General features: G+C 40.9%; 1 protein-coding gene across 2 annotated transcripts in view; it reads left to right on the plus strand.

Moving 5' to 3' along the window:
* The first annotated feature begins 475 nt into the window (after window positions 1-475).
* The window catches only part of zfhx3a (zinc finger homeobox 3a), a 33,595-nt gene continuing 9,772 nt past the window's right edge, over window positions 476-24,298 (plus strand). The window contains exons 1-7 of one of the 2 annotated variants that reach the window (XM_017466393.3): window positions 476-883; window positions 10,730-13,498; window positions 15,690-15,918; window positions 20,262-20,351; window positions 20,508-20,638; window positions 20,800-21,000; window positions 24,117-24,228. In XM_017466393.3, coding sequence (XP_017321882.1) covers window positions 10,766-13,498; window positions 15,690-15,918; window positions 20,262-20,351; window positions 20,508-20,638; window positions 20,800-21,000; window positions 24,117-24,228 — 3,496 coding nt within the window. In that variant the 5' untranslated portion in view covers window positions 476-883; window positions 10,730-10,765. The remainder of the gene's footprint in view (window positions 884-10,729; window positions 13,499-15,689; window positions 15,919-20,261; window positions 20,352-20,507; window positions 20,639-20,799; window positions 21,001-24,116; window positions 24,229-24,298) is intronic. The other variant, XM_017466394.3, reaches the window with a different exon arrangement.

Consider the following 24,298-nt stretch of genomic DNA (forward strand, 5'->3'; position numbering starts at 1 on the left):
TTTTTTTTTAATCGAGCCTAAATGCATTGATATGTGCTTAGTATAGGCTAATATATTAAAAATAAAACCCCTTTGTAGGAAAATGAGTAAAGCCTAAAGATAAACAAGTTACATAACATGTTAACAAGGCGAATATTTAAAAAAAAAAAATGTAACATATATTTTTAAAGGCTCTCTTTTTAATAGAACATCAAAACGTTGATTATTGAGCAAAACAGGGAGGGTGCTCTAGTTGTGGATCATGTTAGTTAGTTAAATAAGATAAGCATGGCTGCCGGGAAAGACAACCCAACTCCTCCGTTTCTGTTATCTAGGATTGTTTTCTTTCTTGCTTTGCATGTGTGTTTAGCTAAATAAAATATTAGATGATATCCAGCCTAATTCCATCACTATCCCCCCCCCCTCCGCCTCCTCACTCCCCCCCCACCCCCACCCCCACCCCCCTTTATTCTCCCCCCTCCCACCCCCGCTCCAATCTCATTGATCCAGGAGGAGCTAATTAGCCCTTCCCGCCGTGACTGTGTAATAGTGCGCATGCGCACTGGGCTAATTCCAGCCATTTTTTGCAGGAAACTAATTAGCAGGAATAAAGACTGAACGGTTTTTTTCCTCCTTCGCTGTCGTCCAACACCGCTTTCTCCTCTTCCGTCTAACCAAGCCAAGTCGTCTGCGTTACAACCAAATACTCCTTTTTTGTGTGTGTTGTTTTAGTTTGTTTTTTTTTTTGTTCTTAAAAAGGCTTTAAACCCCGTACTACGGATATACCTCTTCTTACTCTTTACTACTAATAATCTAGAAGCTATCTGACCAAATGGAAGTACGCGAATGGGATCTATGAAGGCGGCGTGTGGACGAAGGAAGAGTAACGCAGACGTCGAAAAATGTAAGTTTGTTTCCTGTTGAATGGGATCTACAGGAAGGTTTGTGGTTTCCGGTGGGGTTTTGAAGGGTTTAGAGCTTGACTCTTGACTGTTTTCAGGAGTGGAAGTTCTTCCCGAGAGCGTTTCATTGCTCGGTTAGTTGTTTGTTTGTTTGTTTGTTTGTTTGTTTGTTTACCTCATTCTCTGAGTCGTCCTTTCTCTGTAGACACTTGAAACCACATCCCGAGTGTTTATTTGTGTACAAACATGGGCGGTGTGTAGCCTATTAACAGCCAAGCACAACAAGGAGTTGGTTAAAATGGTGTCCGATGTCGCTGGACGTCGCTCCGATGTAACAGAAGGAAGAGATCCGATACATAACAACATAGTAACAAGATATCGAGCATGTTCTGTCCCAAAAGTCCGATCTGAAACAGCTACAGAGGTCCGATCACAGCCCGGGACTTCTCCTTGTTGTCCTTCTTTATGCATTTTCTTCAGCTTTTGCCTGTGCGACCAAACACCAAGCAGGGAAACTTTGTCTGTGGGTAAAAACAAAATGTTCTCCAACAAATCTAAGCTCACTGTAAGCATGCTTAAAAAGATCTCCAGTTCCACCTTGTTTATTATTATTATTATTATTATTATTATTATTTTTGTCTGGTGTCTGATCCAAATCATCATCAAACTGACTATAATCCTCTGTCTGTAGCGCTTATTATCCATCATAGCAAAAAGCATGTCTTTTTCCTGTATGGAGAGTATAGAAAGGTTCCTGTGTATGGGGAGGGGATGGTGATGTGGAATTTTTTTTTTACACACACACTGGGTCATTCCACAATCATCACATCATGGTGGAGAAAGGAGGGGAGGGAGCGTATGCAGGGTCAAAGAGCCTAGACTCTCAGGTCAGAGTTCACTGTGTTGGAGAAAGAATGGTGGGGGGGAAAAAAGACAGATAAGTAGTGGTGAGAGCAAGAAGCTGAAGATATGAGCTGACTGCAGGAGGAGAAGAGTCGTTCTAGATACTGCATGAACGCCAAGGTGGAAATTATACGTGTGTGTGTGTGTGTGTGTGTGTGTTTCTAAATCTCTGGTGTTTGGTGTTCTCTGGAGCAGGAAGCATTTCCCTAACCTTAAAAATCCTGACACGTCGTCTACTCTTACTCACAACGTTTTGTGTCGGATTCGTTTCGGAGCTTGCACGACTCCTAGGCGAAGGGACTGTGCGATATTATTAGTATTTAATATCGATATCACCGTGAATTCTGTTCCTGGCTGTCATCCGTACGTATATTAAGACTGAATCCACTCCAGCTAAGCGGATGTTCGATTCTGATTTCTGTACGTCTTTAACGCAGAGCAGGGTAAATATTTCCCCGTTTGAGCTGGGTATTTGTTGTGTGTGATTCGATGTGATCACATTGTCATATTTGTAACAAACCCTGTTTGGTGGCTAGGCCAAATAGAATGTCAGACATGCGTGTGCGGTATAGAATCACACACTCTTCGGTTGTCCTTCTAGGATGCCTTTAAACGTTTCACGTAGAACCTGTAGAACACGGTAGAACCTTAGGTCCGCGTAGAACCCGTTCAGAAGAACCATTTGTTTCCCTTTTCTGCTAAAAACCTATTATGTCGTCTACTTTACATGTTGGTTTATAGACTAAATGAATAGATAATACGTGTTAAAGTTCGGTGTCACCGAACCAGTTATATCTACTTTCAGTCTACTTTTTCCAGTTTCTACTAGTTGTAAGATTTTTTCACGATTGCGTACATCTGGTCTCAGCATAATCAGTGGAAGTCTAAGGCGGGCGTCTTGTCTGTGACGAGAGGAATGACAATAAAACCTACTTGACTAGTGTTTAAACATGAGTTGTTATTCACAGATAATAACAGGCTTTAATATTTTAGTACGGTTCTGCTCATGTTGACGTCCGTGAGTAATTGTCCTTCTTGCTCAGTAAAGCACATGAACACGCATAGTTGAAATACTCGAAAGGTGTCGAAATGTGTAACGCAGCTGTAATTCTCATTCCTCGTGCCGTTGCGAGAACTAATAGTGGTCGTGTAGAGTCGAAGCAGTTGTACGTTTGGGATATCTTTAACATGAAACGTGACGAACGAAAGGAAAAACAATCCTGTGGCACTGAGATGTTATGTAGGGAGTGTTTATGTATTTTGCTGCTCCACCTATCGTCTTGGACTGAAGCGTTGCTGCAAATCAGTCCAAAGTTCTTCTAACTGATTCCGGTTACGATGAAACGTCTCTATCCGGATGGGCGTGGTATCTTCCATGATGACCCTGCCCCATACCCATGGCACAAGGGCTCACTGAATGGTTTAATAAGGATGAAAATTATGTAAATCATATGCTACAGTGACTAGCTGTCAACCCGGTCGAATAGGTTTTAGAGTGACTCCACCACCATCGTGAAAACCAGCCGAGGGAATGTTTTTAGGCAGAACGGCGCGCTTCCTGACGGTGTCCATCGACGCCAAGGTGCACCGAAGCTGTTCGGGCAGCTTATGCTGATCTAACACCTCACTATAATGCGCGGTGTTGGTTTTCCCTTTCATTCGTCACACATCTCCACACGTCATTGTACTCGCCGAGACTGGATGACACGTTAGCAGGGTGCCCATGTTCCTCCGTGCCACGATTTGCATCCCGCAGAGATAAAAGTTAAAGATGGCGTGTAGTTCAGCTGGGAGTTTGTACGTTCAGATGTATTAAAGACGACGCTGGTGGATAAATGGTTTAACGTTCTTAAAATGGAAAAAGTAAATCAAGTTCAATAAAACGGTGATTTCGGTGCGTCAGTGCAACATTCCTTTTTTTTTTTTGGTCTTCGTTTTGACACTCGTACCAGGATGGCGTTCTGGTTTCTGCCTCTCTAGTCTCCCCAGGTCACAGACACTAGCTGAAGTCCCCTGGATGAGAATTATTTGGTGGTGTGGTGTAGCATCCAGAGTAGCGCTCACTTATATTTTATTATTAACAGTGTAATTAGTAGCATAATATTTTTTTAAAATGCGACCGTGTTTGTGATTATTAAATGCTACAAATGTATAAGTAAGTGAGTAATTTATACTTTATTTATAAATAAATAATATATGGTAAGCCATATTTCAAACCTGCAGACCTAATAGGTAGGACATAGGTTATATATTTATTTACATGTTTATGTATGTAATATAAAGTAACACAGTAATCTATATAATATGTAACAACATAACGTAGGAATAATATCTATCTATATATATATATATATATATATATATACATAACACAATGTAGATATTATATAAAAATAAATTTCTTTCCCTCTCTATGTACTATGACTATTATTAATATGAAAACATATGAATAGTAATATTTTGCATATATAATTTATTATTATTATTATTATTATTATTATTAAAACTAGTATTGACCTCATAGGTCTTATCAGAAAAAATCTGAATTTCACATTTTCATTATTTTTAATATTAAAACACTTAAACACTTTAGCGGGGTGTGTGTGTTTGGTGTTGCCGGTCTCATCACAAACCTGACTGATGTTCACACTGTAAATGTAGAGTACTTTAGTGTAATGTGTTCGGATAGAAGTCAGGCTCTATTGTGTTTTTGGAGCTTGTGTGTGTGCACGCACGCATGCGTAAACTGCTGCCCTCTCTGCTTATCATAACAATGGCTGCGGTTAGTGTGCGAGCTGAACACACACACACACACACACACACACACACACACACACACCCTCTCTCTCTCTCTCTCTCTCTCTCTCTCTCTCTCTCTCACTCTCAATTGTCACACCACACAGTCCATGGGGCCCCCGCTTCTGAGCTTATGCCCCACTGTGTGTGTGTGTGTGTGTGTGTTACATTACACCACACGCTATCTACACACGTTTAATAAAGATGGACGCATAACAGAAACGTTTCACTGATTGAGTCTCTCAATTCTCATCAGATTCCTTGGCAAATATTGAGCCACACTGTGCTCTCTGAATAAAAACGTGGTGGAGAAATTGTGTGTGTGTGTGTGTGTGTGTGTGCGCTGTGGTTCTATGAGGTTTAAATAGAATTTGCAGCTTATCACAGAAGCTGGAGTCAAACAAGGGTCAACACTGTAGTGTTTAGCACGAGTGAGAATTTTACAGATGAATCTTCAAGTGGCTACAGTGCGCCTGAAACACACACACACACACATATATAATATTTAATTCAAATCATGTGCTGGTGAGATTATAACACCTAAACCCTTAAAGCCCTAGTTTATTACTCAGTAACTGTTCTGAATTATTCAGTAAGTACAGTGAGATTGTATTTATGAGGGTTAGGATGAGTCTTCGGCGTTGAAGAGGTTAATCATATAGGCTAATATCTTGCATATTATTGATAATATTGTTTTAATTGTTATCTAATTCACTTCAAAATAGTCACAAGGAAACTATCTATTATATATTCGATTCATATTTCAACTTAATGTGTAAAGAAAAAAACTGTGTAAAAATATGTATTTATTAATATGCATTTTCCACCTTAATAGATTAATAAGAAAAATAGGTTAATTAAAATTAATTCATTAAGATGGAATACGGCTACAGTGTACCATATTGTATTTATATTCATACTATGTATCTTGGGTGGTAAAAGTTAACCGCTATAGAGAATATTGAAAGTAATATTGTTGTGTAGAGGAATGATAAGAAGTGAAGAACGCTGGATTTACAGCTATACAAACATGTATTGTGCAACCCAACCGGTTTTTTTTTTTTTTTCTCCTCCTTTCTTTCCAAAATGTGCATCTAAGAGCATTATTTCTTGCATAAGAGTCATAACAAAGGTCTGGCATTCACCGTAAATGTGGCATTCGTGTTCGAGCGGCTGTCGTGTCTGAACACGAGGAACCAAAGAAGCGACTTGAGTGCAATCCACATGTGAGTACATGGTTATTAAGCATGAATGCACAGTCGAGCAGCAATAATGTAGAAGCTGCGAGATTACAGCCGTGCACAGGAGTGGATAACTGAAGAATACATCCAGCCATGAAGAACTGAAAACTGCTGCTGGCTTTTAAAAACACACCAGAGGTTTTGGCTCGAGACACAACGCTAGACAAACCCCCTCCCCACTAGTGCTCTGCTCCTGTCTCGTGGAACCGATAAGCCACAAATTAAACCGTAAGGGCGCGATAGAAAGAGAAGAAAGCAATCACCATCCAAAACATACATCATCTGTGAAATACGGCGGCGTCTTAATAGCACGGAGCCAACCAAATGCCTCACAACTCAAAGGACAGCGCTTGATCTTACAGCAGGACACTGACCAGAAACACACGGCTGAAGCACTTCAGAGCCAAAAGGTGGAACGTTATTGACGGGCCAAGTCGTGCCACTTGACCTAAATCCCATTTTCCGTCCATTTCATTTACTGATGACGAGAGAGAAAGCGATTAAAAACGCACAAAAACTACACAGCATGAGGGTCAGATACTTTTAATCCATTGCAAAAGATTTGTATCTGAATGCTAAACATGACAATGTTTAGTTATTATTTAGTGATTTACTTTTGCTTTATTAAAATGAAACCCCCTGGATTTCACGTCATGTGCAGTAAACGCTGCATTGCTCATCGTTTAATAACGATAAACAGGCTATATGTATTCTTGAGCGTTTCAGACTGATTCGTGTTAAATCAACATTATGACAAAATGGCTACTGATTATAAATACAGCAAATTATTCAGGGTGCAAGAGACCTTTACAATATACGCAAGAGGATGCAATTTTGGTTTTCTCCCCGAATTAAATGCATGAATCATGTGGCTCCAATTTAACCACTAAATAGACCTTGAATTGCTTTGGCAGTTTTATATAATAAAAGTAGCTCTGGCAGTAAAGAGCAATGAACTGAAAATGACAAAAGTGTTAAAGCCTAACATTTTATAAAGAAAGGTATAAACGGTGGTTCTTTTGGTAGCCGCTTCACTACTGATTCATACTTACTGTGTTGTATAACTGTAATAAACGACCCACTGATTATAGCACAGTGCTGTTTCTTGGTTCTTAGTTCTGACTCGTGAGAAAGTGGTGATTAATTTCCTATAAAAGCAGCTCTGCTATTAGTTTTTACTCAGGTTTATATTAGCGCGCCCGTTCTAATACGTTATCGTTTCTATAGTAACTAATAGCTCATTCACCGGGACTCGTATGGTGGTCACGTAATCTAATTTGAATAATAAACAGATTAAAAACGTGTCGTTATTTAACAAGGTAGAATCGTTTTTTTTTTTTTCTGTCTTGTGAACTTGTAGAGAAACAGAGGGAGTGGCTGTTTATAGCTGCTGTAACATAAGTAATAACAGGACCTAAATGGAACTGTATATTGTCTGGCACATTGCTGCGGTATAAGAGGAGTAAAACACTTCAGGACACACTGTTATAGGAGAATAATCCGCTTTAGGAAAGCAACAGCAAGGATGCTGTATGTCGGGCCACATCACACCACGCTGTTGTTGATCATTTTCCTATATCAGCAAATCACCAAATGTTTTATTCCTTATTTAGTCAATAGGCTTATTCTAGTGTAGCTAGAATGCTCATACACAGTTGTGTACATGCAAGCATATATAACGCTAGCACTTGGCAATCCCTTGCAATCGCAGAAGTAACGTAGAATCAAGTAAACTCCCCAGTATTTGCAGATTTTCCCCGCGTCATGTGACGTCATCATAACGCGCATTCAGCTAAAGTCCTCCTCGGTTCATGTGCGTCGAACACGAGTACAGCTAAAAGGTCTCATCTGCCAACAAATATCTCTGCGAAGGAGCGTGCAGAACTATTTCGTGCAAGTGCGATTTCGCTGATTCAAGCGGTTTTCCGCAAAAAAAAAAAGCACAAAAAAATCTAAAATTTTGAAACAAATTCGCACCGGAATCAAACATCGTTTGGCAACAATTACAATGGTATGAAAACCACTTTATTTTGAGCATCATGTTAAAATATTGGAGGACGTGGTGTGATCCGGTCTGTTGGGGCTAATAACATGCAGAAAGATTGTTTTGATTGTAACGGGGGGGTGGGAGGGGGTATTGTACTTTGCCTCGATTGACAGGGACAACACTTTATTCTACACTCATGATCTCTTGGTGATGGGACAAAACCTTAGACACTTGCACCACTTGGAGCTTCCAAACAACATATTTTATACAGTCCAACTGTACACCAGTAAAAAGACGTTCTGGAAAAGCTCATTCATTTGAATGGGAAAGGATACAATAAAGGAATTCAAGCCTGGGAGCAGTTTATTTGACATCCTTTAGTTATTTAGGTAAACTTCACAAACCTTGGAAGCATGAGCCAGTAGTACCTTTAGCAAAATGGAGGAACTGATAGATGTTAAGTAGCACTCATGCTAGAGATTTGCTTTGATATTAACGTTGGCTGGCGCACTTATAAAATTAGCTAGCTGGCTAAAGTTAGCACGACATTCCCTCCTAAATCATGCTAAGGCTGTATGTATGTATGTATGTATGTATGTATGTATTATTATTATTATTATTATTATTATTATTATTATTATTATTATTATTATTATTCACTGATTTCCTCTTGCTGTTGGAGTTTCAGAAAATGTGGATCATATCAGTAAAGTCATATTTAATGAAAAGATTTGGTGGTGTCCGCTCCATTTCTATATTAACGTACAACATATAAAACATATTTAAAATATAAAAGAAGATAAAAATATATTGTTTGATTATCAGAATGTTTAAATCCCTCAAATTGATAATAGAAGCAATAGTTTACATTGATCTGCTTCTTTAACTAAAACTAAAAAAAAAAAATAAAAAAAAAATGCTTTGACTGCGTTGGACACGGAGAGTCTCTCCTGATCCTCACTTTCTCGTTTTCTGTTTCAATCCTTTTGACCCTCGGTGTGCATTTCATTTTCTTTTTTCGGGGACTTGTCATTCAAGAAACACACCAGCTTTCCATTTTGAGGTCTCGTCCTTTGTTTGGCTTTCAAGGTATAAAATCTAGAATTACAGTCTTTTTGTTCTTAAAAACAGTGTAAAAGCTTCTTTTTCATAATAGTCCTACCTATTCTCTCTCTCTCTCTCTCTCTCTCTCTCTCTCTCTCTCACTGCCTGTCCTGACGGATTCAGCGTTTCTTTTTTTGTTAAGTCTTGCGGCCTTTCTCTCTCCCAGTCTCTTTCACTATTTTTTGAAGTCTCTTTTGCTTCCTGAATGGACTTAGTGTTTCTAATGGAAATGGTGCATTAAATCAGAGATCAAAGGCGAGCGTGAAGCAGAGGGGCAGCTGTCCAAACAGATGGGGGGGGGGGGATGGAGGGTATAGGGGTTACTAAAGCTTGTGTATACACTGGCTGGTACAGGTATTAATATTGATTGGGGCTAATTTCTGAAGCCTGACATGGCAGGAGGATTTGTCCTTCTGTATAGTTTGTTACTCTTGGGGGGGAAAAAAAATAAATAAATCAAATTCCTGTGTGATGGTTTCATCCCTGTGCTTGCTTTATATTTCTTTATGATCGAGAGAGTCTTAGGATTATTATTTTGACCGTTCCAGAAGCACTACTACTTCTCATGTATCTGGACAGATATTCCCAGCAAGTATGTGTATGCTCTTGATTGATATCTATGTGGCATGCTCCATGTGAGCGCTCTTCTTTGCTATTGTGATACTGCATGTTTGCCTGCAAAGCCATTTTACCTAAGATTGGGTTGAGCTTTAGTCGGCTAACACATCCGTAGCACGGTGCTAGCATCCTGCTCTGGCTTCCAGTAAGTTGCTTAGCATTTAAACTATTGATTTTCCTATAAGCACTTTAACCCTCTCCAGCAGCCAGGATCAGAAAGAGCTCAATATAACCCCCAGAATCTCAGCACAATCTGCAGTTTTACTGCAGGGTTGAGCAATTACCCCTACGTGCGTGTGGATACACACACACGAGCACACAGATTAATAAGAGTACCCACAACCTCCTACAACAGTACACGTTTTAACTTTTATGTTAAAACCAGATGTCATATAAAAAAAAAGCATGTTTCGGTATACGTTAGAAAAGTTCTTCAGTTGTCCCCTCGCGGGAACCCTTAAAAGGTTCTGTGCAGAACCCCAGACTGATTCTCTATCAGAAAAGGTTTCAAAGTTGAACTCCTTTTAGGATGTTAAAAAACCTTTTTAATTAACCAAAGAACTCTTAAAGAACTTTAAAAAAAAAAAAAAAAAAAAAAAACCTCTCTTCTAAAAGTGTGCTAATTTCTGAGTACAGGTTCTAGATATTACAAAGAAATTGGTTGCCAATAACTTGGAGTTTGTACCACACACAGGGTATATTTGGATAATTAAGGGTTCTACACTTTGTTCTACGGTTCCATATAAAACCTTTAAGGAAACCTCTGGAGGACAAGCTAAGAACTTTAAGCATTGTACATATTTGAAGATGAAACCTGTTTACTGTGTTTGCTAATTGGAAACTTCTTGAACATGGCAGAGGTAAAGGAACCGACAGGCAGAGATATTAAGTGAAAAGATTTGAGTGATTCCAAGAAACTTCCCTCATGTAATATTCAGCTTTTAGTGACGCAGCTTTTGCAAAGAGCTATTGATTGTAGCGTATTGTTTTCTGTCTCCTTGCCTATTGGTATTCCCTCTGTTATAGGAAGATCCATGATTTTACTCATCAGCTTTTGTTTACATGAGATTTATTTTGTGTATGCCATGATTAAGATGGGTAATACGTCTACAGCGGCTGTCGCGTAAACTTTATTTTTATGGTAATACGGAAAAGGAGTTGCTCAAACCCCATCTGCATCTCTGTTTCTCTCTGTATAGGTCTGGCTGGGATGAGAATGTCCAGTAACTGGGAGGATGGAGTGCTGTGACTCTGTCTCAGATGACAGACCCTCTGGCCCTTGTATAAACCAGCCTCCAGGGATCTGCAGCCCCCCATCTTCCATGCTACTCCTCCTACAGAGAGAAAACACCTCTCATCTGAACTCAGCCAGCCCACCTAACCAGGGTGACCCAGAGTGGAGGAAAGAAGTGAAAGGGCAAAGCAAGGAAGAACTGAGGGCTTTTGGAGATGGACATGAAGAGGAAGAGGGGATTGATAAACAGGTTGATGATTTTGCTGTGGGTGACTTTTTAGAGCGAAGAGGTGACATAAGAGAAGGGCATGAAAAGGGGGGTGATGAAGCTGATGAGGTAGAATGTCGGATCATCTACCAGGCTGATGGTTCTGCTTACATCCTGGAGAGCCAAAGTAAGCTGCCATGCAACGTGGTTGAATCCTCATCTCGTCCACCTTTTGTTAACACATGCCATTTCTCTTCTTCCCAAAGCTCTAACTTGAACAGCTTCCATGTCTTCCACCCTAAGAACTGGTGCCATCTGGCTGGTGATATTCTTGCTTTGCTGACCTGCCAATCCAAAGATAGAGCTCCTGCCATAACGGGTTCTTCTGAAGCTGAGCTGGCACTGCTTGGCAAAGAACAACCCGTCCTGGTGTGCTTTTTGTGTCGCCTGTTGTTCAGTTGCATGCATGCTTTTAGAGGTCATATTTCCCAGCACCACAGTATCATGCTTAGCATAGAGGAACAGCAATTGCTCTCGCTCGAGCACACCTGCGCCATCTTGCAGCCTGTAGGCCCCAGTAACCACCCACTCCTAAGCTTCCTAGAACCAAAAACTAGCAATGTGCCAACCAAACTAACAACCACAGCTTTAGGGCACAACATGGTGGCCATGCTAAGTCAGGAGGACAGGGAGCACCTCCAGATCTCTGAGCCAGGACTCCCTCTTCAGCCCTCTCTACCCGGAGTCCCCCTTCCTACCTCAGTGTTGAGCCCTGCCAAAGACCCTTCAACCCTGGGCAGAGAGGGCCCACAGAGGAGCAGCGATGATGGTGGAGGTAGCAGAGAAGGAGAGGAGAGGTTGAGTTCAGAGGTAGTTTCCACTGCGGAGGATGGTGCGAGCAGTATTGGCAGCAGTGGTAGACAAGGGCACATTACTGAACCGGCTCTTTCAAACCAAAGCAATCCCAAATCTCCCAACTCTGTCACAGTAGCAACCAGCTTTATGAACAACACCAAAACTCTCACAGACTCTGAGTTAGAGTGTGGAACAAGCTTTAACTGCCACGGCCCTGCTCCGGTATCCTCTACTGTGCAAACCTCGTCCACGGTCACTACTCCAAAGGAATTGTCCAACCAAGAGAGTGCGATGGAAATAGAACCAAATAACCTGTCAGAGAATTGCAGTGCCATGGTAAAAGAACCAAATGGCAAGCTGTGCAATGACAACACGCCAGATGTCACCAACTCTGACCTACCTAGTAACCATAGCAATTCTCAGTCGCCCACTGTCACCCCTCCTCTGACCCAGAATACCAAATCTCAGCTTGAGGATGGACAGGTGGATGTTGGGTCTAGGGGAAGTTTGTTAGCTGTGGGCGAGCAAGATTTTGTTGTTGGGCAGGAAACTGTCCAGGGATCTTCTTACTCTTTTGGGGGCCAAGTAAACATGGCACACTCGCGCAACTCCTGCAAGACTCTGAAGTGCCCCAAATGCAACTGGCACTACAAGTACCAGCAGACCCTCGAGGCTCATATGAAAGAGAAACACCCCGACTCTGAGGATGGACAGTGTCCATATTGTGCCAGTGGGCAGAACCACCCACGCCTGGCTAGAGGTGAGACTTACACCTGTGGATACAAGCCTTTTCGTTGCCAGGTGTGCCAGTATTCCACTACCACCAAAGGCAACTTGAGCATCCACATGCAGTCAGATAAACACCTCAACAATATGCAGAATTTGCAGTCGCAGACACGTCCAGACGCTCCAACAGTCCAGCCTAGCCCCCTGTCTCACACACACTCCACTCAGACCCCCTCCCCATCTCCTTCTAAAGTACAGGGACGCGCATCATGGCGGTGTGAAGTATGTGACTACGAAACCAATGTAGCGCGGAACCTTCGCATACACATGACCAGCGAGAAGCATACACACAACATGCTTCTTTTGCAGCAGAATCTGGCCCATATGCAGCGCCAGCACCGGCAAAATGCTGCCGAGCTCTATCCCTACTGCCAGCCCCAGACCAGGCTTCCTGACCCCACTAGTGTGATCCAGCCAGGTGGAGAATCCGTGCAGGAGGCTCCCCGGAAGCCAGTAGATGAAGACCCTCCAGAGGCACTTTTTGAATGTGCATTGTGTGGTAATTTTTCCTCAGACAGCTTGGTTGCTCTTAGTCAACACCTGGCCATGCAACGCTCACTTCCTGATGCTGATTGGAGAGGCACAACCGGTGACGCCCACCTTTGTCGGCTATGCCATTATGCCACACCTCTGAGGGCCAACTTCCAGTTGCATTGCCAAACAGACAAGCATCTGCAGCGCTACCAGCTAGCAGCACACCTTCAAGAAGCCAGCAGACGCCATGGAAACCCAGAGGAAGAGGAGGAGTGGATGCTCAGGTGTGTTGCTGCTGGTGTCCAGGTGCAACTAAGGTGCAACGCATGCAGTTACGAGGCCAATAGCATGGAGAAGCTGAAACTACACACAATGAACTCGAGACACAAGGCCAGCTTGAGACTATACAAGGTAAATTCTTCTCAAAATGTGCTTTTGAACTATGACAGTCTTAGTCAAACACCTTAAAGGGTTCTTCGGCTTGCAGCTCTGGGGGAATCTTGAAAGGTTATGTGTAGAACCCTACAACAGAAAGAATAGCTTTCGCAAATGTATTCAAGAACAACCTTGTTAGGATTTTGAAAGCTTGAACCATTAACCATCCAAACAACCTTTGAGGGTTGAATCTTCTTTCAAACTCTCTACTGATGAACAATTCGATTGGCAATTTTCTTCTTCGAGGAAGTAAATGCTTCATGATAAGCTAACTGGTTCTAGAAAGTTGCTGATTGTTTCTCCACTCTTGAACACGTAACCTAAGACTAATAATAAAGTGATTAAAAAAAGGGTTGTTATTTAAGAAAGAAAACATCTCATTGTTGATAAATATGGTGAGGTTTTCCTTAAGGGGATGTTTATTAAACATTTATGGACGGAGTAGTTTTCACTAGGTTTTCTGCCACGGACACAGGACTGTCTTCAAGAGGTCTTGGTGCATTCTTGTTTCTTGTTAGCATGATAAGCCTTTTTTTTTTTTTTTTTGTCTTATTAACTTGAAGAGAGAAAAAGGAGGGGCTAGTGAGGGAATAACTTTGTAGCTGCTATAACATAAGAGAAAGCAGATAATAACTTAAATTGCGGATGTTTTGCCACATGTTCTTTAACTAAATTAATCGTCGACAAATCGAAACAAACTCTTTGGGACATGCTGTTATAGGAGAATTATCCATTTTGAGATGGCAACAGTGGTAAGTTCACGTTGGGCTGCATCACACAATCAGCCACGCCATTGGTTCTTTTCCTTTTTCACTTAGTACTGCAGCTTTTGTGCTCCGAAACAAGAGTTATCAACTGCTAAGTTGTTCTCAGATTGACATCAATCTATCACATGAACACATGTTCATATTTAACTGGTAGATTATGGTTTCGCTGCAGTGTAGTCCGCCACTTTGGAGGCCAAATATATGTTAACCGTCAGCTGCGGCTGCACACCAGACAGTGCTTACGTGTGTTTCTTACTCCTATCGTCCAGCTCCAACATGCACACGTCCACACGCTCTACAATCTAATCTTTTTTTAAAACATGTAAACTGGAATTTTACCTTTTATTAACTTGTTATAGGTAAAGTTAAGACCTTCTTTCTCATTCATGGGACTGCTGGGACAGGCTAAGCAAGCTGAGGATGGAATTGCGATTTTGCCCTCAGGCTTCTGTGGTCTGTTTAGTAATGGAGATTGATGGTGTGTTATTTTTTCCCTCTTGCTAATGTGACCCATTAGCCCAGTACATATCCAATGAGTTTAGCATTTAGTAGTAAAGCAAGCAAACCGGTCTTGCGCTCGGTGTGTGTGAGACTGTGTTTTAAAGAACTTACTGTTTGTCGCAGCCCACAGAAGACATTATAATGTTTGTATTGTTGGATTCTACACGGCTAAATTAGCGCTAATTTTACGTAGGGAAACAAAATATGTTGGTTACGTGTTGGTAAGATGACTAGCTACTGTAGTTCAGAACACCCTGATGGGTTTTCATCTTCCTCTCAATTGCAATACACATGAGGTCTGCTTTTGAACGATTTAAAAGTGAGCTCTGGGAAGTAAAAAAAATAAATAAAATAAAATACTTGATGGGGAGGTAATTATTTTAAAGTAAAATGCGCGACGTGAAGTAAGATTTGTTCTTGCTGCGTGCGGTGCTGTTTTTTGTAGGTTTCCTATCATTTTAATGCATTACACTCAAATTAGGACGTAGGACGCTGGCAGATTAACACTCCTCAGGTATGTTTTTAAGCAGAAATAAGGCATTTTGGCAACAAAAAAAAAAAGAACAGTCTAGGATTGTACACTATGATTTTGTGTCTTTTTTTTTTTTTTTTTTTTTAAAGACAGTCAGTTTATAGCTGTATAACAAGTAACTTTGTTTATATGTCCTGTATACATCACTGCCTCTGCGTAGATGGTTCGCTGTATGATTCAAGTATATAAAGAGAGTAAATATAGTAATGTTCGGCAGTTGAATGTGAACTGTTTATTTTATTTTTTTATTTTTTATTTTTATTTTTTTTATTTTTTTATTAATGCAGTTTGTCTTGTTGGTAAAAATTATGAATAAAACGCACAAGCACCTGCCTAGCACATCTCTCTTCTTTTCTTTTTTGCGCAGTACCTGCAGCAGTTTGAGGAAGCCGTGTCTGACGGCGGCTCTCTGCACTGTGCGCTGTGCGATTACTCCACCCAAAACAGCCTCAGTCTGGTGCAGCATGCCAATTCGTTGAGCCACCAGAGAGGGGAGGGACTCCTGCGACTGCAGCGAATCCAGAACGGCCTCCAGGATGAAGAGGAGGAGCTTGGTGCCATCTTTGAGATCAGAAAGAATCACGGTAAAGATACTGGTGAGAGTGGGACGTGTAGAGGTTTGCAACGATTCCTCAGTTCAGTTTCTTGTAAGTTAAATATGTGTCGAATATTTAGGCAAGCGGTCTGTGAAACAGAAAAATGCGTTTTCAGTAAGAATTCAGGAAATTGCTAATTACATCTTGCATATTTGGTTGAAAAGAGTAAAGAGAGGTGTTTCAGGATGATCATGGGACATGCTTTGTCTTTTATTCTTTGCTAAAAGACAAAACAATTTATTATACTACACATTTTGTTAGTTGCTCTGTCTAAGAGGGTCTGCCAAATACAATATATGATGTATGCATAGTATATAAAAGTGGAAATGTTCCAATATTCTGGTTATCCAAATATTCTTTCAGTGTTCTATTACATATTTCCCTAATTAATGCCAATTTTCATGATCCATAAGCATCTATACATTTTTCATCTGCACTAAAGGGTGCATTTGTCAGCAATTACAGATTTTAAAATCAAATTTCTGTAGTTGCACAAAGCTACAGAGACAGCCGAGGAATTTGTTGTCAAACGTTAATTTTCATTTTATGCTTACGCAATTAAGTGGCACATAAATAACACTGCATAGTTGGACAATCTGTGTGCCTGTCAAATCCACAGCCAAGTGTGTCTGCTGTAATGCAGTACAGTTACTGTCAGAGTTAGTCTTAGGAATATTTGACCTGACATCGACCTGACGTGAGCTTATAATGAAATGTCAGACATTATAAACTAATAATGCTGGTGTATAAGATGTTATAAATGCATTTATAATGCATCATGAACGTAGGATTCATAGGAAGTATTAGCAAAATTCTGTCATACAGTAAAATATTTCTGTAGTTTGAGGTATTTAAATTCAATGGTGGTGTTTAAAAAGTATGTTTTCTGTTGCCATACAAAATGTTTAAATTAGCGCTCTATGGACCAGCCCTGGTTGGTCCCCAGTGTTGTGGTGCTGCTGTAAAAGATGGCAGAACGGCTGAGGGGGAGGGGCTGGGAGACAAACCGCAAAGCCGGACGTAAAGAGAACAAGAGAGCGTGTGGTTATTTACTGCGAGGTAATTGACAGGCGCGGGTGGCAGAGTCAATTAGCATTTGGTTCAAACCCCAAATCGGTTCAGCTAATGGCTTAAACGAAAGCTCAATCCCAGCATTCAGACAGAAGGAGAGAGAAAGAGGGAGTGAATGGGAGGGAGAGATTTTTGTTGAGAATGGCAGGAATTGATCGTGTTAATTCATCTGCCAATAATCAGACTTGTTACATCCTCACTGCCCAGAAGGAGGCCTTACCAGGGGCGGTGTCCAGTCAATGCAGCCGATAAAGGCCTCACCTACTAATGAGCAATGAGTTCATTAATGCTATCTAATTAATCTCTGCCGGGAAAAAGAAGGAGAAAGCGCACAGGAGAGAGTCACTCATGGCCTAATACACGTTGAAGTGAACACTGTGAGGTTTGTTTCGATTTGCACGATTTTGCGCGTCCTTAGGTTAATTTCTTGATTTGTTCTTTAAGGAGAAGCTTCCTGTAATGTTCGCTTGAAATGCATGAGAGATGCCTAAAAATGGTTTGGTACAAGAGAATAAATCTATCATTCAGCAGTGCATCACCAAATCAGTAAGCACTTTGTTCTAGTCAGGGTCACACTGGAATCCGAAGCCTGTCGTGTCCCAGGACCAGACAGGAGACCATAGAACAAGTTACTTTTTTAAGATAAAACAATATTCATGGCACCAGATTGTGGATTACTTTTGCGCAATATAGCAATCATATTTGCTTTGCAGTATATCAGAATATATATGTTGTTTTGACTAGAAAATAATGCTTGTTCAAGATGGATCACGTGGATACTGCGTGTGATTCATCGAAACCTTCACGATAATAGTCACGTTAGATGGCCGTGGGAGGTAAAATAGCCACATGGTGATTTGTTCAGTGATTTGTTCGAGGTCTCATTTGCATATTATAGCCTTCTGTGATGCCAGTAATTGAAAAGCCAACACGCAGTAGCCATTAACAAATAAAAGCCCTAATGGCAGCTTTAGTTCTTACCAAACAAATCCTCAAAGGAATCTGACAAATGTTCCCAGAGCATCGGAATTTTTATTTTTTTTTTTCCCCCTGATCAAAATGCATGGAGAAAAAAAAAAAAAAAAAAAAAAACCCACAGCAAGTGGTGACACAAAGCCTTTGGCTTGCGTTTCCGTGTGACTCGGGTGTGTAACGTGAAAGCTGTGATAAGTGACTGGCCTTGCTGAGTCTCTTAGCGACGCTGCGACTGAATAAACAGCGCTGGAGTGGATCACTGTGCCTCAATGGCTCACTATCGATCTCAGTAAGAACACCAGGGCATTTCCTAATTTGTAATCAATAACGGATCAATGGCACAGAGCATTTGTATACCGATCCCCGAGCCGAGCAGGAAGTGCTGATGAGGTGTGTGTGCCGCCAGTGCGTATGGAGTCTGTTAGCACGTGTGAGTGCATTTTATCACTTCATTATTGGCCAGGCTGACCTCACCGCCCCGATGCGGATTCGTTTTCTCTTTGATTCCTTTCTTTCTTTTGTGCGAAATGGAAACAAGCCAAAAGAACCGCACGGCTTTGATTGTACAAGTTTAATCAGTCTGGACGTTTGTTTTTATAGCCGGAGAAATTAGATCTCTCTTGTTGCTGGGTTTTTTTTTTTTTTTTTTTTTTTTTTTTTTTTTTTTTTTTTTTGTTTCCTCCCTTCTTTTTTTCAGTGGAGGAAAATTGCTTTGCAAATTCTCTGCTAATGATCTAAATGGTGGAAATATGAAACATGCATTGTGCTAAGTGATGATAGCTGCACATCATTATCACCGACTTTGAAAGAAATTACTGTCACTTGCGTTGTATTTCATGAGAATAGATATTAAATACAGTCTTAACAGGCGTGTATTAACTGCTATTAACGACTAATTCTCTTGAGTGCGTCCCATTTGTGGAAATTCAACATATGCCCTTTTTTTTGTGGCACATTTTTACTTGTATTTCTCTTAATCGTGCATTTCTTATCACCCGTTTTAACTACACATGAATGCACTTGCTCTTTCAGTCATTGTTCTTTGTTAAAATGTTCAACTAAAAGAATCCGCCAAGAGACAAATCAGAAAAACGGGCGTATTTGCGAGCGAGAGCGAGTGTGTGACGTGTCCAGCGGAGCGTTCATAAGTAGAGCGGATTTGACTCTTTCAGATTATGTGTCCTGTGTTTATGGCTGTGTAGGTCTGATAGGAAATCAATAGCACGGCTGTCAGGATAATTGGTGTTCAGCTGGCCTCTCCCTCGGTCGGTCTTTCTCTTTGTCATAATCAGGCTCTCTGAGAACTGCAAGCGGATCCCTCAGCCGCGCTTTGATTGGTCTGTTATGACAGCCCTCATGGCTTTTTGTCTCCTCTGGCTTTGGCCCGACTCTAATCCTCAAACACCTACCCAAATCAGCTCTTCTCCTCTCCTCCCCTCCCCCACGCCCATGAACAATCACTGCGCTAAAGAAGCAGAAAGCCAGAAAAAGCAGGCGAGAAGGGGACGACAGAGGGAGGGAGGGAGGGAGCGAGGGCTGTGGGGAGGACAGAGTGAAGGGAGTGAAGTGCATGTCCTGAGGCGCTGTGTCTTGTCCTCTTTTAGACACTGCAAAAAAGAACAACAGAGTATCTTTCTGTCCTCTTTTGTGAAGGTTTGTCTTTCAGCTGTTGTGAAGGAAGCAGAATAAAACTAAATGTAGTGGCGCGGTTGTGAACAATCCGTGTATGCTCTTTTTGAAAAGCTGCTAAGCCCGTTGTGCCATTTTCAAACGATTTAACAGTTCTTCCAATTTGGAGTGAAGTGCACTCTGAGTGAGTGACCCTCGTGAGCTCGTGCAGCATTATCTCCCTCCTGTGACTTTTAAACCCCCTTCGGTCAGATGAAGCTGCTGACATAATGGCAACAGAGCTTCTGCTTTTCTTTTGCCTCATCTCTTTCTTTATATCTCTCATCTCTTCTCTTTTGCTTTAGAATGGCACCTGCAAAGCAGTCGCTTGTCTACATAATTTGCTGTGTGTGTGTTGAAGCTAGTGAGCACCCTGATAGTGTAGACTGACCCCTATAGGTTAGAATGTGATCTCACACCCCCAAAACACAAAGACAAAGAAAGTCTGAGATACTTTTGGGGAACAAAAAAAAAAAAAGATGACCTATTAAAAAAAATATATATATATATTTTTTACAATTAAAAAAAAAAACACTCATGCTGACTAAAGTAACAAAATACACCGTGAAGTTATATTGTGGTCAACATTTTCTCTTCCTTTCAACCCCCCCCCTTTTAATTTTTTTTAGCAAACGTGAATGAGATGGAGTCACCCGCTGAGATTACCTCTGACCAGGCGGACCAGACCAAGCACGCAAGCAAAGAGGGGGAGAAAACGGGTCAGAATGAACTCCTCTTAGTGGCTTTTCTTACTTGCGTCCTTCTAACTCTGATAGCGCAAAATGTTTTTGAAAGCTGAGTATAGTGCATAGCCAGTTCCAGAGAATGTGATGAGGTTCATATCAAAACTGTGTGTGTTTTCTTTTCCTCCTTAGAAGCACCCATACATGGAGATAAGAAACCGAATGAGCCGTCTGTCAGTCCCAAGCGCCCTGCGTCTGGAGACACGGATGACACCGTACCTGCAAAACGCCCCCGGGCACAGGAAGAGATCTCCACAGAGCAGGTTAGATTAGACCTCCTCCCCATAGAAAATGTTTTTTTTTTTTTGTTTTTTTGTTTTTTTGTTTTTTTTGTTATGAATCAGTGTTTCACAACACCTTTTTCCACCAAATCGAACGTCTCTGCTTTCTCTTTCCTTTTTTCTCGTTTCTCTCTCTCTCTCAGGTCCGTCAGTGCCCATTCTGCCGATTTTGTCACACCGATCTCGGCCGTCTGAGGAGTCATGTAATGATCCAGCATGCTGTGCAGCCCACTCTCCGCTGCCCGCTGTGCCAGGACACGCTGCGCAGTGTTGCTCTGATGCGCTCTCACCTCACACACCTGCACAGTGTCACCGCAGACTGCACGCAGAAACTCATTAACGCGGTGAGACACGGTGACGGCGCCACGGGCAGATACAGCCAGCATGTGCCACGAAAATATCGCATTAACAGATGATGACCTGCTTCTGTGTAACCAGTTAAACTCTGGCTTTTTCGTGCAGGTGTTTGTGTAAATGGGTCACAAATATGAGGCAAAGGAAGCCCTCTTTGTTTCACACCCAGTATATAAACAGGTTATTATACAGATCTCAATAATAATGTTTCATTTATATAGCGCCTTTCCAGAGCTCAAGGACGCTTTACAATAGCAATAGAATGATGTATAAACACTGAATGAACAGTCATGGATCAACACAAAATATTTAAAACAATGAACAATCAGACACAGAAAGTGAAAAACGCAGTACAGATAGTACAGTCACTGAGAAAGATGCCTAGCAACACATTAGGACAAATAACACTGAGAAAACAGATACGTTTTAAGCTGGGATTTGAGCTCTGAGATGGATGTTATGATACGAAGGGTCAGAGGGTGTGAATTCCAGATTTTGTTCTCAGGTTTCTCTTTTTTCTATGAGGGGAAAAAATGACAAAGAGCAAAACAGGTAAAGAGAAATGAGGGCAAAACTATAAAGAAAACGGGTAAAAGTAGACGCTCTAATTGGGGCAAACGAGGCAAAGCTGCAGTGAGAATTTAACCAATAAAACACACAGAGGTGGAGACTGGAACAGGAAGTATAAGCAAATGGTTCTGTCACTATGACAACCATGATGCACAGTAGGGGGAACCAGATCGTGACAAACTGGGTTTTAGGTTGTATTAAGACAGTTTCGACAGCATTTTCATGACCCATGTGCAATAAGAAGTATGTTCTGATCAGAAAGGCATAGACACAATACAAAACTCTTGATGGTTGTCCACTTGTGTCTTTTAAAAAAAAAAAAAAAAGAGAGAGTCATGGTTAAATAATAATTCTCTCTCCTTTAATAGCCTCCCCTTTAAGAGAAGCATGCCAATAATCTTGGTACAACTTTTACAGAAGGAAACCAAACACAAATATTGAAATAATGTATGTCTAATGACAGGATGTGAGCTACATATGGCAAAAGTACATAAACACCTCATATATTTTTTTTTCAGAGTACATTCGTAGTTATAATAGCACTTGTTTAATGAAATACACTCAACATATTTAAAAACTACCTAACCTTTTGGTTTTGATCTGGTCTGTCTGCATTGTATATCCATCTTTCATTGCCCCCCCCCCCCCCCCCCCCCGTCCCTACACCCCCCCCCCCCCCCCCAACCCACCCACCCAACTCTTTCCTCCTCCACTGAGATAAGGTAATGAAAATAATTGAGCTTCATTAGTCCTTATCCAGTGCTAGGTGGTTCTTGTTACAAACTGTGCTTCCCAATTATGTGCTTTAAATTAAATGTGACCTTGAGAAGGTCTCTGTGCTTGGCTTCTATCCTCTAATGAAGCATCTTCCTCAAATGGTGGGCTTTATGATGATAATGGCAGCCATTTTGTTTTGTTGTGTGCCTCTCTAGCTCTCAGGCCTGAATTTCCCTCTGCCTCCCAGATGCATCGATTTCCACACTTTAAAGCCGAGGGGGTAAATGATAGGCCTATTTGGAAGGGAGATGTCTAAAGACATTGTTATATACTAGGAAGGGCGTCCTATTACACTTAACCTGTGAACTCTGTTAAGTGTTGCTCTCGTGACCAGAGTTCTGTTGTGATGTCTAATTGAGGGTTTTTTTTTTTCACAGCGCATTAAAAAACAAGAACTGGTCCAAATGGGAGCCAACAAAATAGGGGTTAGAGTTCAATTTCAACTAACTTGAGAGACTAGAATAGTGACAGTTATGACTGTAAAAACAACTGTTATCATTACAGTGTATGCCGTGTTCCACTCGTAATTGTTCTAAGGCCAGATTTTCTCCAATCATTAAAAAAAAACAAAAAAAACAGAACAGTTCTGTTAGCACCTTTGTGTACCACTATAACATTTTGTCCACCTGACCGTGCAATACGACATGAAACTAGTTCAGTGGTACTGTATTTTGTCCGTTAACCATTCATTTTTATGTTTTCACGGTATGAAAACATTAAAAACAAACAAGCCAGGGGTGCAAATTAAAGGGGAAAATGATTACTACATTTTTGTACAAGAATGCTCTTGTATACATGAAGGAAAAGGAAATAAAAAGATCAAATCCTCTACTCCTTTATTTTCGAGAACGACTCTTGCATTTAAAATCTCTTGCATTGCCATAATTATCATGTTGTAACTTATGTAGTTTACTGTTATAGCTTACTCACACACCCATAAAAAAAAAATCTAACTAGCATGGTTAGCGAAAAATACATTGTTTGGTGTAATTCTAATCAGTAAGCAACATGTTCTGTGCATTTGAGACTTGTCACGTATGATAAAGTTGCTAAGAGACCTAGCATTTAATTAAATAATAAAACAGACGTACGCAGCAGACTAAGCAGAACTTTCCAGATTGTCTGTTGTAGTCAACATAATGAGAAGGTTGTCAGACACAATGGCTAAAGATTGGTTTTAGGTAGAAAAGCTATCTATGATTCTACCTGGGGTACATCCCAAATCATATTCTATCATTCCCAATAGCGAACGACTACATGAAGTAAACATTGTAGTATGGTATTCTGACATACTAATAAGTCTAAGATGATACTGCATAGCTTAGCGAAATGGATTTCTTGCAGAGAACATGGCACAGCAGTTTTCAGTAGTATTGTTATGTCTTTGCTTGGTACTCTTGGTACCCAGGCGAAGCAGAGTAAGCAATTCTTATTCTATGGGTGATGAAAATAATAATCACGTTTTTGTTACTGTACCACACTGCTCGGTAGATAAGGTCCAGCTGGCGCCAGTCTTTAGCAGATGCTTAAAAAAATAGTATTGAACTTTATATTACATTATTAAGTGATCGTGCACAGTGCAGTCTTAATGGATAGATGTTCGCCTGTTCCTCTTCCTGGTCCTGAAGAAGTAATAGCATAATTACATGGTGTAAAATGCTGAAATGACTTTAATGCCTGGCAAGCATTTACTCCCTTTTTTTTTTTTTTTTTTTTTTTTTTTTTTTTTTTTTTTTTCCTCCTCCTCCATCTTTTTCAGGTGATTGCTTCAGATGTGCTGCCTGAGAAGATGTTTCTACCAGTGCCAGACTCTAATACCCAGCAGACAAAGGCAGATTCCAGCTGCAATGGAATAAAAAGACCTGATACTGGTAAGTAGGAGTCCAGTCTCAACTTTAATAATTAAGTCCCACTATGAGAGTGTGGTGGAATTTAAAAGCA

The sequence above is a fragment of the Ictalurus punctatus genome, chromosome 4, assembly GCF_001660625.3.
Source record: "Ictalurus punctatus breed USDA103 chromosome 4, Coco_2.0, whole genome shotgun sequence".
NCBI classification, from domain to species: Eukaryota; Metazoa; Chordata; class Actinopteri; order Siluriformes; family Ictaluridae; genus Ictalurus; species Ictalurus punctatus.